At 50.3% G+C, this 14,811-nt stretch overlaps 4 protein-coding genes across 4 annotated transcripts; 2 read left to right on the top strand and 2 right to left on the bottom strand.

Moving 5' to 3' along the window:
• Window positions 1–7,691: 7,691 nt before the first annotated feature.
• Window positions 7,692–8,648, bottom strand: PFICI_07801 (uncharacterized protein; the record flags this gene model as incomplete). The annotated part of the gene is made up of 1 exon (XM_007836382.1): window positions 7,692–8,648. The coding sequence occupies one exon, from the start codon at window positions 8,646–8,648 to the stop codon at window positions 7,692–7,694; it is 957 nt and encodes a 318-aa protein (XP_007834573.1).
• A 1,178-nt stretch (window positions 8,649–9,826) lies between these two features.
• PFICI_07800 (uncharacterized protein) lies at window positions 9,827–10,915 on the top strand (the record flags this gene model as incomplete). The annotated part of the gene is made up of 1 exon (XM_007836381.1): window positions 9,827–10,915. The coding sequence occupies one exon, from the start codon at window positions 9,827–9,829 to the stop codon at window positions 10,913–10,915; it is 1,089 nt and encodes a 362-aa protein (XP_007834572.1).
• A 303-nt stretch (window positions 10,916–11,218) lies between these two features.
• On the bottom strand, window positions 11,219–12,511 carry PFICI_07799 (uncharacterized protein; the record flags this gene model as incomplete). The annotated part of the gene is made up of 1 exon (XM_007836380.1): window positions 11,219–12,511. The coding sequence occupies one exon, from the start codon at window positions 12,509–12,511 to the stop codon at window positions 11,219–11,221; it is 1,293 nt and encodes a 430-aa protein (XP_007834571.1).
• A 584-nt stretch (window positions 12,512–13,095) lies between these two features.
• On the top strand, window positions 13,096–14,556 carry PFICI_07798 (uncharacterized protein; the record flags this gene model as incomplete). Its single annotated transcript, XM_007836379.1, has 1 exon — window positions 13,096–14,556. The coding sequence occupies one exon, from the start codon at window positions 13,096–13,098 to the stop codon at window positions 14,554–14,556; it is 1,461 nt and encodes a 486-aa protein (XP_007834570.1).
• Window positions 14,557–14,811: the final 255 nt, after the last annotated feature.

Genomic DNA, 14,811 nt, shown 5'->3' with positions numbered 1-14,811 from the left:
GTCTGTGGTCCACGTACAGATGGTTTCACTGCCAATCTTCATTGGAGCCAGGGGTCCAGACCAACTCATCGACAGCAAAACAAATTTGGCCCTCCTTTAACACACCTACGACCACCTTGAAACTGTGCAGCAAGTGATGTCTCGAGTTCCCCCTCCGAGATTACTGTCGTGTCAGCTTGAGTACTCGTGTGAGAGGCCCATCAAGAGTAAAATGCGTTACTCTATTCCTCCTCCTTCCGCTCTGCATCCCCATCTACTTTGGCGAGACCCGGTGACAGTTTCCCGGTACACCCGTTCGACCAACAGTCAAGATGATGTGTGTACAGGTATGCCAGCTGTGCTACAATGCCCTGGAGGGCTACCCAGAAATTCTCATACCGCTTCTTCTGACTCCATTGCAATTCCACAAGCTGGAAAAGTCCACAGTCCACAGACTTTGACGCCTTCTGACTCGTCAATTTACGACGTCGGTTTATATCTCGTTCAAGCCTGGCCACTTCAGCCCTGCCGAGATACGTTACGTTGTTGATGAACCCTTTTCTTTGCTGCGCCAGCATGTACGATGCCAAGAGTGGAAAATTACAAGAAATTGGCTATCCTGGAGCACGTGATATCCGACACTTCAGCCTTTGCAAACCACTTCCCGGAGCGTCTTGCTCGTCGGCCAACCGGTTCGTGGGAGTAATAATTTCTAATGTTGCATTGCCCATGCACGTCATATGTAACCAAATTGATTAGGCTCTTTTAACGGGATTGTAATGACGCATAGAGGTATGCAGGCCCTTTTTGCATAAGGATTTCATACTGCTTACCATAAGGCGGCTGAGCATGCAGCTGACAGTCAGCAGGTAAACGCGCGCGTGATACGGCAGTTGTATAGCACGACAATGGCAGCCATTGAAGATGGAATTTCTCGAAAAATCAAGCGTAATACTTGCTCTCCTTTCCGCTGTGCCGTGCAACGACGGTCAATAGATTGTTCCGCCGGCGCTGCAAGCCAGCACGCACATCTGTCATTGGTGAGGGCCGTTCTTGAGGCTTTGGATATCTTGCATGCATGAAGTACACCAGATACCACAAATAACCTAGCTGGGCATGCGGTCAACGCATTGGCCGGATATGGAAATCGTCAAGATTGTATCGCAACTGTGCCAATGTACCGCCTCCCCGAGTTCTATCATGTGGAGAGCAAATCTTAAGACTGAATCGCGTGACAGACATCTACGGTATAACACAAAGTACCGAAGAAAAGAACCGTTATCAGCATATGCCGCACTTGTGTGGAGAAGGAGTACCGAATAGCCTTATTCAACATTGTCGTCGGAACCTTTCAAGGCTCCTCCGGCAGTTGAGCTCTAGACCAGCGGCTGCGCCCTGAATATGCTCATAACCAAGATGCCGATGGGTACTGGCCAAGAATTGGTGGTTTAGCGCGCGGATGCTCCTCCATGGCATATGAACCCCTACCTATGTAGGTAAATGATTAAGATGAACAACTCCATCCGGCACAGCCAAGAAATAGAACGACAACCGCATCGGCCATGAACGACAATCCCTATCCACGTTTTTCGACGCCGGCGAAGGTAGCGGAGTCTACTTGCCTGCCGTGTGACTTGTCATGATCCCGAGCAAAGGAACCCTCGTCTACCCTATCCACTAGTATCTCCATAGTCCACATGGCAATTGAACCCCCATGCTGTTGTCAAATAAGAAGAATGGCAAACAAAGGTGCGAAAAATGAAGTTGTCAAGCCTGAGGATCCGCCCATTGGGGGGCACCGAGGGTGCTTGACCATGCACTAGGCACGGTTTGACTGTTGACGGACAGCCCAGCAACAGGGACCCCTTGGTGGACAAACTGCTGCGAACTGCTGCGAAAGGTATATGATCGACATTGATATCAGACCACGGCGTTTACCTACTTCGCCGACATATTAACTGACTACTACTACCGCACAGTATTGTCGCGCTTCTTGGGCTCGGGGTAATTGCCGCGAGTTGGTTAAAATGAATTGAAGTCTTTCTAGCGGGCCACTAGAAGGAGATTAAGACTTCCCCGAGACCCGCCGGCGCTCGGAGCCGGATCGACTAATAACACTGCGCCTTGCTGGAGTTCCGGGATCTGGCATGGACATTTTTGCAGGACTACCCATCATCAATGCTCGCTCGCATCTTTTGGTAACGACATCAACAATTAAAAGCCTGTGCACCAGGTACATAGGGCAAGCTCAGGGCAGCTAGGCCCGTTTTGGCGAAATCTTCTATCACCCCATGTGGGAATCAAAGTTCTGCAGTCTGGTCATGTCAGCGGCTCTTTCGACTATATTCACCTAACCGTACATTTCCCAAGGAGTATTTTCTCCCGCCCACACTTGTTCCGATGGAGGGCCGCTTGGACCACGTTGCCTCCTGCTAACCACAGTACAAAGTCCGCAAAATGGCAGGCATTGATGCAATGATGCCAAAGAATCTGCACGGCGCTGGGATGTGGATCCGTCGTACCGCGAAGTCCGTAGTGTCTGTACTGCAAACTCCGGCGCGGGCAAGGAGGGACGGCTGAGCGGGATGGATGGGATGGGGGATGAGAAGAATGGGTTTGGTGAAATCTGTGACCACTTGGTTCTCTCTCTGCCACCTTGCTACCTACCCTACCGACCTACCAATCTACTTACTACCTCACCTATTACCAGCCTACATACCTATCTACACAGTAGGTACGTACTTGCACATGTACGGTACCACCTCCTCTTCGGGGCCATCGCGTCGTCGTCGTCTCAATGCTCGATCGAGCCCCTGTCGGACGACTGCTGGCTAGTAGTCATGACAAGGCAAGGTTGGCAGCTCGCAAAGGAACTCCGTGTACAATGTGGAAATCCCATATCAGAAATATTGCCATCCATCTCTTTGCAGATTCCCTCCGGAAATCAACCAATTGCCGTTCGTTTCAGTGATATCTCCCCCTTTCTCCCCAAGGCATCTTGTCTGTCTCTCTGCCACCTTACTCGCCGATGACAAGCCAGCCAGGTAATAATTTGGTATTCCGTATATCGTACCTAGGTCAAAGTGTTCCCGACTCCCTTGTTGACAGAAGGATAGGCGTAGACAGTAGTTAGTACATAGTACACAGTAGCAGCAGCCCCGTCTTTGCAATCAATGCTGGACAACGACGACCCACGACGCTAGGTAAGGGTACAAGCTTTTGCTTTCTTTGTCATTCCGCCCGAGATGCCGGTACATACATGGATTGCATCAGAAGGCGGGCAGTTTGGTCGTCGGTAATAGTACACGGTACATTCATTCATTACCTTGGAGGTCATTGAGCAAGTTCTGTGTTGAATAGGCTATCTGAACTGCGCTAGTACCTCCTAGTCGCTCCTGTCATCCATCGCTAATAAACAACCCTCTGAAGTTCGTGGGCAGATTGCCGCCCAGCCGCTGGAACGTTGATCCTAGCTGCTGTTGTTGAGCAAAACGGTGCCCCTTCCGCACTACTCCCAAAAAAGTGTCTAGCATTAATGCCATTGAAAGAGCCACCTACGCTAGCTACCGCTTGGCTCCTTGGCCCCCTGTCTCTGGGGGGAACTCGGAGGTCCCAGGGCTAAACAGCCTTGCTGGGATTGGCCCAAATTCTATCTGACCTACCTTGATTGCTTCGCCTCAGAAAAAAATCATTCTTAGACACAACTGAAAGGAAAGTTTACTGGCGCGACATAGCTGGCAGAAGTACCCAAGCATAACGACAGCGACAGCGACAGCGACAGCGACAACGGCAACGGCAGCGACAATGACCAGCAAAATTAGAATTACAAGTCACCTTGTCGGATGAGGGCAAAATAATACAGAGTAGATTCGTACAGACAAAAAAAATCATATCCGACCCTCAATCCGGGCAGGCCGCGCGCAATTTGCAATCAATAAACTCGCCCATGAATACTATTAGAACAAACATACTCCATTTTCACCGGATTCCCGGGTTCGCGGTACTCTTTTCCAGTCTTTTCCAGTCATCATCCATCCATGCCTCATTACCAACAAAGTACCTACCTACTCATTTCTATCATGCAAGTATTATGAGATTCTGACTAGCATGTGTCAATACAAAGTGGGCTTTTTTCTTTCCAAACACCCTTACCTTTTTCTCCCCTCTGATAACTCATGCAACATTGGGGGTCTGATATCTCAATTGGCATCTACCCAACTTTGCTCAGCCTTATTGTAACCGATGATCTCTTACTATGTCGGCCCGACCCACCTGCTTTTTTTGCTTCCCACGTAACATGCCAAAGAGATGATTGTACCCTTGTCCGGCATATGTCTCTGCTGGTAACATTGTAAATGGATGTGTGTGTTTTTTGAGTCGTTCTACTGCAATTAGCATCATCATCGTTATAGGCTTAGCCCCTGATCTTTGCCCAAAAGTCCGACCTTGATGGTTTCTGCATGCAATCATGATGGAAATGTGATGAGGTATGCCAATCATGCAACCGCCCATCCCCTGCCCTGCCCTGCCCTGCCCCTAAGCCGTGCCGGTCAGCTCTTCACCCCCCCCCAAGTCAGCCCAAAAAAGTCAGCTTTTGATGGCATCGCCACGCTTTTTGTTAGAGACAAACAAGGGAGTCAGAGACAGGCCCGACTTTTCGGCAGTTCATGGTTGCCTTTGAACCTTTTCCCACTTTCCGCAATTGCGAAAGGGAATCAACCCGCGGTAATGGTGGGCTGAACGGCGGTGAGGAGAGATCTTTACCACGTCAAAGGATGACTCTTTGCGCGGCAATTTGGAAAGCATGATCCTGTTCAGCTGTATGCCACAGAATGTTGAGAGAAAGAAAAGGTTTGCCCCGGAGACATGATCCCGCAATCCTCGAACCGTGGCCTCGGTGTCTTGGTAGAAAGCAGCAACATGTCTGAGACATTTGTTCTAAGATTAGCAACGCAAGAGCGTTTTCTCTTCCTTGTTCTTTTGCTTTTACCACCCAGATCACACGTCTGGATTTGTCATCTCTAGTTGGGAATCGCACACTGTCCATGTAGTTGTTCCTGTATAGTACATATAGCTAATACACGTTTCCAGAGTGAGCCCTTGGAGTAGAGGCATAGTGGCGATGGAATTCCCTCTGACTATCCTCTTGTCTACTTTTTTTAGATCTCTAGTAAACAAGTGGCCGCCCCGGAGATGCTGCCAGATGCTGCTCGGGACAAGGACTCTTGATGTCAGCATGATCCCGAGACGATGGGATGGGGGCTTCCCCACGCCTTGCCCACGAGGGCGGTCTTGAGAGGACACGGGTAAAATCTCTGGGGACGGGAAAAAAAAAAAAAAAAAAAAAAAAAAAAAAGAAAGGAGCGGAAAAGCAAAAAGAAAAGAAAAAAAGATAGAGGCTCCCGTGCGGTAGGTAGATCACCCGAGTCTGGCATGCTGATCGTGACAAGGAGACCAAAAGCCTTCTTTGGAAAGCGGAACTCTTTGATGCTTTATCTCCTCTTGAATATTCTTTCCCTATATTGTGTCTACATGAGAAACAACCCAGCTGTCGTGAACCCATCAATGTCTCATTTGGATGACCAGCACTCCCTCCCAGTTGGGCTCTCAGGTGCATTATCGCGGGGGTCCCAATTACATGTATTTCTTTTCTCCCCCGGACTAATGTACTCTGTGATAGATTAAATGCTGATCTGGGAACTGAGACTTCGCGCGTAGCACGTACATCGTCACCTGAGACAGATTGCGCGTGTTATATTTGCTTTTTGAGGGGGGCTTGAGGATGCGTGCTGACGGGCGAATTGGGAACACAGATATATCTGCATATATTCTGCGAGATGTTGTATAATAAGCTTCTCGGGTATATTCTTTCAGAAGCTGAACCCATATGGGAAGAAAATTCCTTTTTCTCTTTTCATCCCATAATCATAAATGGCCGAGTAAGCTGGCTTTTTATTTGTTTTCGTCTGATGTCATGTATGGAGACCATCTCAGACATTTGAAGATCATGAACACTTTCAAACACCAATCAAGAGCCAGTTTACACACTCAAGACGCGGTGGTACAATATGGGAAGAGAGAGAGATGGAAATAATACTCCAAACAAACGACGCCGCTAGAAGAAGATCTTCGCGGGCGGACTCTGGCGGGGCTTTCTCGCTGATCAGCAAAGGAGCAACGACCCGATCAAGGTCCGTCCCTGAATGAGAGGGGAAAAAAAAAAGGTTGTTAATCGGGGAAAAACAAAAAGATCAACATGATACTCGACCAACCAGAAATGGTTCCGAGAAAGCTTTTCGGCACGGTTCATGTGTTTCCACTTTTTGCAGGCTACCGCCGCAATGGTAAAGAATTGCTTTATGTGAGGTATCTTGTCTATTCAGGTATCCATGTCGGTTTTGGCCCTTTTTCCTTCTGTACTGCTTTGAGGCGCGGTGCGCGGAATTTGCCTTGACCTTCGTCGAGGCAGTGCAAAAGCTCGCGACTCCGTACGGGAGGAGACGTCAAGTTCAGGCCAAGATGAAGAGAGAGACACACGGAGAGGAATAGGGAGGCAGCCCATATTGCCCACCTTCCTCTCGTCGTACCTCGTGGTGATCGCGTGCCTCGATCATGGAGCTCCGAGGGTAAATCGAGGAGCTAGGATCAAGGGGTTTGTGGTTAGCGATGCGAATGGTGGTCAAGTTCGCACTCATGGAGTTTTCTCTTCGCTGGACAGGATGGATAACTTGTCGTCATGGGACAGAATGCGAGGCTTCAGGTGGAAGAATTCAAGTGACTTTGATTGAGTATGAGAGACAGCCGTGAATGCTCAATTCCGATTTTCCAACATGCATGCTGAGCTTTCTATTGACACCTGGGTATCGAGATGTTTACCCGTCGTACCTTACTAAGGACAGCATCTTTGAGATATGTGTTCTACTGTTTCAAGCCTTCATATTACGAGCTACGTCTTGTGGCACGCACAATGATCAATATAAATAGTACTGAGTAGAGACATGATCTTTGTACTTTGCTATTCCAGTATTGTCGCAATACCGGATCGCCTCCTATATGCTAGTGTACCTTTCGCTTAGATTTACCGATCAAGAGCTGACTTACTTTAGGTAGAGACCCGGGTTAAGATTCTCGGAGCTCGTCACTATAGCTCCCAGGATATCATCATTCATGAAGACACCATCGGGGGACGGGAGTAACTGTATAGGAGACCGATTTCTCAATAAGTTGGAAGTCTTCTTGATCCATATGCCCGGCATAGTCATGTAGCAAAAGCTAGGCAGTATCGCCCATACAAATGTGTACGAGGGGCTGAGATGATATAATCAGCTATTCTTTTCATGGAATTCACAAGGCAACATCAGGTGCTCTGATTCATTTCTTTATTCCATGAACTGCTCCGATCTGAAAGTCGAGACACATGGGAGGTATTGCCGATGGTAGTATCCATAGTAAAGTAATTTTACAATGTGGCAACATCCCAAGTCTAAATAGGATAGGTAGCAAAGCTAGATCGTGAAAGCTTCCATAGAATTTTGGTAACACAATCATTCAAGTACAATTCGTAGCATTTTCTCTCGTTGTTTATTCTTTATTAACTTGTTACTTATTCGAGTTAAATGGTTTCGTCGACGGCGATCAGTTTATTCATCACAATCTATGGAGCTTGAAAGCCTAATAGGAATAAGATCAGGAATCTGAGAACATCTTTCTGATTATTGGCTGTTATCGACGCCATCCGCGGTCGTGTCAACCCCAATGGTAATGTAACCAATCATTCCGTTGCTAATATCGGTGCCGTCGGCGGGGACAACGCTGACAACCGGGTTATATCCACCGTCGTAGCTAAAGATGGAGTCAACGCTGTTGGTCGTGCGGTTGATCTGGGTGTGGGAAGCATAGGGCTCGAGGGCCATGATATGCGACGAGACCGTCTCGTTGAAGAAGAGCTGGCCTGTGGAGACAATATTGCCCGTCGAGACGGTGCCATTGTCATGCAGCGTCCAGTCGGAATAAGCCTGCACGTGAATGTGAATGGCGCGGCCCGTGTAGAAGCCGGGGAAGATGGTCTTCATCTCCATCATGCCCTGCGCATCAGTGGGCCACATGCCGCGCAGCCACGTCGTATCGTCGGTATGCAGGTCGGTGACGCCGATTTCAAAATCGCTGACGTTGCGGCCTAGTTCCGATAGGAGCTCGACAAAGTCGGTGTTCGGGTCCAGGCCGGTGAAGCTCGAGTAGCTCCCCGTGGCATTGCAGTGCCAGAAGCTCAGCAGGACATCCTCGAGAGGCTCGCAAGTGGCCATATCCAGCACGCCAATGTCGAGCCAGACAGGCACACCTTCTTGGTCCTCGGTCATGTCCTGGCGCAAGGTCTCGGACCGGGGCCAAACATAAGGCCCTTCGGTTACAATAGGCGACAAAACGCACGTGTCGTTCTGGATGGTCTCGTAATAGGGAGCCTCGGCATGAACCTGATACGTGGTATTGCCAGACCCCGCCCACCGCTTGGATACACGGCGCTCATATCGCTTCTTGTTGAAGTTTGCAGCACTTGCCTCGCAGCGGCGGGAAAGGGTAGAGCGGCGCTGGATTTCGACCGGAGACAGGTTCTCCTCGTGCGCAAGAGCCGTGCCGAGTATGCTAGCGAGGAAGATAGCCGACAGTCTCATGTTATCGTGTGAGAAAAGGAAAGTAAAGTGAGCGAAATGAGAGGCTGAGAGGTAACGAGCCGGAATTGTGTGATAGTGATGGCAAGATCAGGTCGTGCTACTGCGACAGGCTGCCGACGTGCATGATTATATGTAGTCGCCGGAAGCATCGTAGCGGATGTATATTTTGATCTTCATCACTCAGGAGTTTCCGGGGATTGAGTGTTTGGACCCTCATGAGCAAGAAGAGGGAAGTATTTCGGTTGATTCGACTGCGATTGGGATGAACAAGGACACAACGCGCGGAGCAGACTCCATGGCTGTCTACGTAACGCGGCCTGGGTCCATTACGCGGCGATCGCCTCATCCTCGCTCTCGACGGTCGAATATGACAGTAGTCTTCTCAAAGAAATTTGAATTCTAAATGAACGAGTCTCGGAAATATTGATGCTCGTCTCCATCAGATCTTGTCGACTCTGTGCTCTTGGTAGGGCAGACTGGTATTATGGGCGTGCGATAAGATAAGACGGCCATTAAAAAGACCGATTCGGGCAAGGCGTTCTTCTTTAGTTCCCGCCGATCCCTCGACAGGAGCCAGTCATACACTCTAGATTTTATATTATACTCGGCCATTATACGTAACCCCACAAGACGGGCCCCGGCATTTCGGCTCTTAAAGCCTCAACGGAAACACTCTTTATTTCGCATCGGCTTGCGGGGGACCTATTCTTCAACGTGGAGCCGCGCAGACATTCTCATCCTTGGTTGTCATGGGTTCATATGCTCTTCTCGTTCAGGACTCGAGAGCTTTTGTCTCACAGTACTACCGGCTTCTCCGCGTACGCGTCATCCAATGGCTGTATTGAATAATGAAAACTAGCCAGCGATGGTTGGTCGGCACCAACGGATTCCTTGACCTCGATTATTCCCAGCAGGTTGTCTTGGCTGGAAAGCCCCTTTTCCATGTGTGCCATGAAATGAAGGCAAGCAAGCTAGGCACTTCTGTCAGAAACGACGGCATACGACGCGGATCGCACAATAACGAAAAGTCCGACATGGTGGTAGTATAAGTTCCCAGGCCTCCCTTTGCTCTCGATAAAAATTGCTATAGAGGCATTCGCCACAACTATTCTCTGCAAACCCGAGCTAAACATAGTCTCTGCCCAAGTCTAGGAGAGCTACCCTGATCACTTACCACGATGCGCGCCCAAAGTACCATCCTAATCGGTCTCACCCTTCTAGGGGCGGCCGTAGCGCACCCCGGAGGTGCTCATGACGAACTCAAGATGATGCGTGATTTCCGTGCTACCCAGCAAGTCCGCGACCTCTCACACTGTACCGACAAGCTCAAGGCCCGCGGTGTCGAGGCCCGCAACGTCGCCCGACGATGGGATACGGTCAATAAGGCGCGCGTCAAGCGAAACCTTCACAAGAAGGATCTCGACAGCGTCCTCGCAACCAACCACAACGAGACAGCTCTTGGCTACACGACCTCGACCGACCCCGCCGTGCTGTTCGCTTCCAACAGCTCCTGCCTCCTAACGCCAGATCTCACCCAAGGGCCATACTATATCTCGGGCGAACAGATTCGGCGCGACGTCCGCGAAGACCAACACGGCATCGACACGGTAGTCGAGTACCAGATCATCGATGTTGACACGTGCGAACCTGTGCCTCAGGTGTTCCTGGAGCTCTGGCACTGCAACGCCACGGGTGTCTATTCGGGTGTCGTTGCCGATGGCAATGGCGTCGGTTGGCAGGATCAGGGCAACATCAACAAGACTTTCCTCCGCGGTTTGCAGCAGACGGATGCTGATGGCGTGGCGCAGTTTGAAACCATCTTCGCCGGTCATTACAGCGGCCGCGCAACGCATCTACACGTCCTGATCCACACCGACGTCAAGGTCAACAAGTGCAACAACACCCTCATAGGCTCGGCCACTCCCGACACCGATATACCTGCGCGACATGTCGGCCAGTCCTACTTTGATCAGGACTTGATCAACCTGGTCGACACCATAGAGCCATACTCTACCAACACCCAGGAGTTAGTTGAGAATGCCGACGACGTTATCTTGCCCGAGGCCGTTGCCAATGGTGCCGATCCTTTTTTTGAGTACGCCTTCCTCGGTTCAGATGTGACCGACGGCTTGTTTGCATGGATTTCCTTGGGCATCAATATGAGCGAGAGTGTGTCTGTTACTCCAGCCGTGCATCTGACGGCCCAAGGCGGTGTCAACACCACCGACTTTAGCCAAGATGATTATATTGGAGCTCCTACCAAGTAGATTAGCGCTTGCGCCTAGTAAAGGAATCAGATACGGTCATATCCTGGTTGGCTCATGGTGGAGGCTTGACATGTAGTCGCCATGATGTCGCATTCCATAATTGGCGCTCTAGGAGTGAGACAATTGACAAAATCAGGGCAGATAGGAAAAGATTCATACAGTTTGACCATACAGTGACAACTCCACGATAGAGATTGATCTTTACCTTTCGTTTCAATAGCCTGGGAATTTTAAAACCATGACAAATCGTTGGCGATAAATCCTACACAGTTATCTCCGGCGCAAAATTTTTCTTGGTCGGGTCTATGGTGTAATGTTGAAAGCCGGCATCTGATCAAGTAATAACAGCCAGCTTGCTGCCGAGTCTTCTCTTCGGCGTATCCAGAAATGCTTCATGAAATCGATCATCCGGATATATGGTTTGTGTTTGGCAGAACTAGGTATAGAAGCCATACACTCGAGTAGCTTCTCTTGGTCATCTTCAAGACCAAGCTCCAATCCCGCAATGAAAAGGGGCATCATTGAATAAGGTGTAATATATCCAACCTTTTGAATGGAAAGCCTGGCATACTGCAGGATATCAGCAGCCTCTGCTGTCCTGGCCGGTACGGTGTCTTGATATTGTTGTAGTATCAATAACAATGTCAACTTGTACATGTTGGCGTGGGTGCAGAGTAAAATAATTTCAGCCTCGCTCAACCCTTCTTCTGTAGGGTAAATGGGGCTCCATGCTGTGACATTTCGTTTGATTTGGTCAAAAAGAACGGCCTCTACATTTGAGGCCGCTCCAAGGCGACAGATCTCGTAGATGAGTGGAAGTAGTGTTTTTGCGACGCCAGTGAAGCCGTCAACGTAGCCATTGCCGTCAGGAAATGTACACGGGAGTGCAGGAACACGACGGCGCAATAGGCTTTCAATAGCATCCATCCAGACCAGAGACAAGCCATCGTGAGTCAACATCGAACCCGACGCGTCGTAGAGCGGACTCTGTTTCAACCTTGTCAATACATTGCGATAGATGATGTGGGCGGAGCGTCCATTGTACAACAGTTCGTAGTCTACAAGACATCTGCAAAGGACGAAAATGCTAGCTAGCAGCTCAGGGTCGTGAAGCTCGGTGATCCGTAGCGAGCGCATCGCATCACTGATGCGGGAAACGTCGGTATCATTGTGCACAGCTTGTCCCATTCGCAACCTGCCGTAGGCCTTCCAGAGTGTGACAAGCGGACGCTGGAGCAGAGCTGGAGATCTCTCGAGTTCAGTCTTGATGGACACCTGTACTTCACGAAACCTTGACGGCGCAATCGCCAAAGGATTGGGCCCATCGGTCACCTGTGTCATGGCCCGCAGAAGATCAACTTCAGGTGGCGAAAGGCCCTCCAGGGCGTTGCGCATGACGGGCAGCGTGTTGTTCTGAACCCAGACCAGTTCACCCGCGGTCCCCGTTCGAGATTTGTGACTTCTTCGGCCTCGCGGTTTCGCCGGCTTGAGAAATGTGCAACTGAGGAGAAGACGGCGACACCGTTCACATTTGTCCTGAGAAGCGTCGCGGACGCATTTCGCCTTGATGTTGCTACACCTGTCGCAAGCCGGCATAACTAGCAGATGCAAACTACCGATGGTGTTGTGTTGCAGATTATCTCAAGACGAGAAGCAATTGGAGCCAAGAATTGCGCTTTAGAAGTCGCGATGCCAAGTCTTCTGACAGCTGGTGCAAAAGTCCAACATGTGTGAGCCCGCAGCTGGCAGCGGCTGGAAATCAACAATGATTGTCCGACCAATTATGCTTATCGGACTACAATGCTTGTTGGTTGTTGGTCCCAGAACCAACAAGCATTGTTTAGAAATGGAGGTTTCCGCTACGGCAGGTACTTTATGTACTGGTCAACTGACGATCAGCGACATCCTCCAACCTGCGGGGCGCCATCTGCAAAGGCACGATTCATACATATCTACTTGGGATTCATCAAGCCATCTGATGTCGCTGCTCTGAAGTTCCTGAACTAGCCAGGACCGGGACCCTGAACGGCTAAGACTGTGACGCCTTGCCAGCCATTGTCAATGAAGCGGCACATCCGAAGAATTACAGAGCTCATATTCGAGGTACTCTATCAAGGATTGTGCGTGCATCGTAGTGCGGGGTTCCCTCATGCCACGGGTCGTGGCGCATTCCCTACAAAATGACTTCGATTCATTCTCTGCCAGTAGAGATTCTGCTGCCAATCATCCAAATGGCCATCGAGCCTGGTTCTGAAGCAGCCGTTGTGTGTGCGACCGTCTCACGCCGGTGGCAGCCACATGTCGAGAGACAGACTTTTGCGTCACTGAGGCTTGACACGGATCGCCTCTCGAAAGCCAAAGACATCTTGACGCCGGCTCGACAAACCTACGTGCGTCACATATGCATGGAAGCCTTGCTGCCCGAGTACGACGAGCCAGAGCTCCGCGGACGCCGTGAGACAGATGAGGAGCAGCAGCAGAACAATCAGGCTTTCACTCGGGCAATCGTGGGACTGTTTGATTGCCTGAGCCTTTGGGAACCCATAGTGACAGGCACTGGCCGGCCAGGCGTCATATTGCAACTCTGTGCCTCCTCCCCCTCTGACAGATATGGCAGTGGCGGTAGACGCGAAGATCGGATCGAGCGCTGGAAATATTCGGATCTATCGCTGGAAAGTGGCGTGGAAGACGACCTCCCAGCCTTGGGGATGATCACGCAGTTCAAAGAACATTTTTCGTGTGGTTACAAGCGTTCAATCCTCCATAAGAATCGAAACATCCCTCGATACATTGCAGCAAGCGTATATGGCATCATTGCATCCAAGCTGACCAACCTGGAGGCTGTGCACTGGAGAATCATGTACATCCAGGAGGAATATATCCCTCTTCGCCAGAAGATGCGGCAAGATTTCGCAGCATCACTTGCGAGCTTTCCACAGAGTGTCCATCACTTCAGCCTCTTTTACCCCTGGGCTGAACTCATGGGTCACGACATCCAGCCGCCGCGCGCCCATGTCGACGACCCTCTCAGCATCGCCTTACGTGGTATTGCACAGCATTGCACCACATTCAAGCTAGAAGGAACCGTCGTGTTTGACACCAACCTTTTCTGGCCACAGCAACTGCCATTAAGCCTGGATGAGACTCCGTACTGGCCACGCCTCGAGGAGGTCCGTATTTCGAGTAGCAAGATTTCTCCGTTGGGGGCCTGGCTTTTTCATAAACATCCTTCAGCACCTCGACCTCGACCTCGACCACCATCGCCTCCACATGTTGCCAATAGCCCAGAGGTCCTCACTGTTGACGATCCATCGTATCATTTCAGGGTACTTCTAGACCACGAATACTTTGGTGAAATATGTTTGGCGGCGGCGCGTGCGGCCACCCGCATGCCAAGGTTGAAAGACATGACCGTTGCGTGGGAAATGATGATGTCATGCAGCTTTGGATACAACGTCAGGTACAGCGTCTCTGATGGAAGGGCATGCGCCGAGTACTGGTCTGATAGCACCCCAGCTCTCCCATTGACGGCCGAAGCCGAGGAGGCTTGGCGTGCTGCTGCGAGGGTCCACATGGGCGAGGGCGGGCAGATCAGCTTCGATCCAGCGAACGTGGGCGAAAGAGCCCCCTGGCACTACTAGTCGTCCTAGATCTGAGTGGGAACGAATCGCTGCCGACTCGTTAAAATATATCGTGAAAACACAATCAACGCGAGTAAGTGTGCTCACTCCGGCTCCCACCCTCTGCTTCATAATCTAATACGCGATGTAGCCAGTTGTAGGACATGAAGACGTGGTAATCCCTTCAGGAATCAATGCAAAGGAAGGTGCTACAAAGGCCCAATTAGTGGAAAACGCCTAGTTCACGGTGAGAACATTCAGATATAGCCTTACTCC

This window comes from Pestalotiopsis fici, assembly GCF_000516985.1.
Source record: "Pestalotiopsis fici W106-1 unplaced genomic scaffold PFICI_Scf_5, whole genome shotgun sequence".
Lineage (NCBI taxonomy): Eukaryota > Fungi > Ascomycota > Sordariomycetes > Amphisphaeriales > Sporocadaceae > Pestalotiopsis > Pestalotiopsis fici.
Note: the sequence above shows the minus strand (reverse complement) of the source record. Positions and strands in the feature narration are given on the sequence as shown.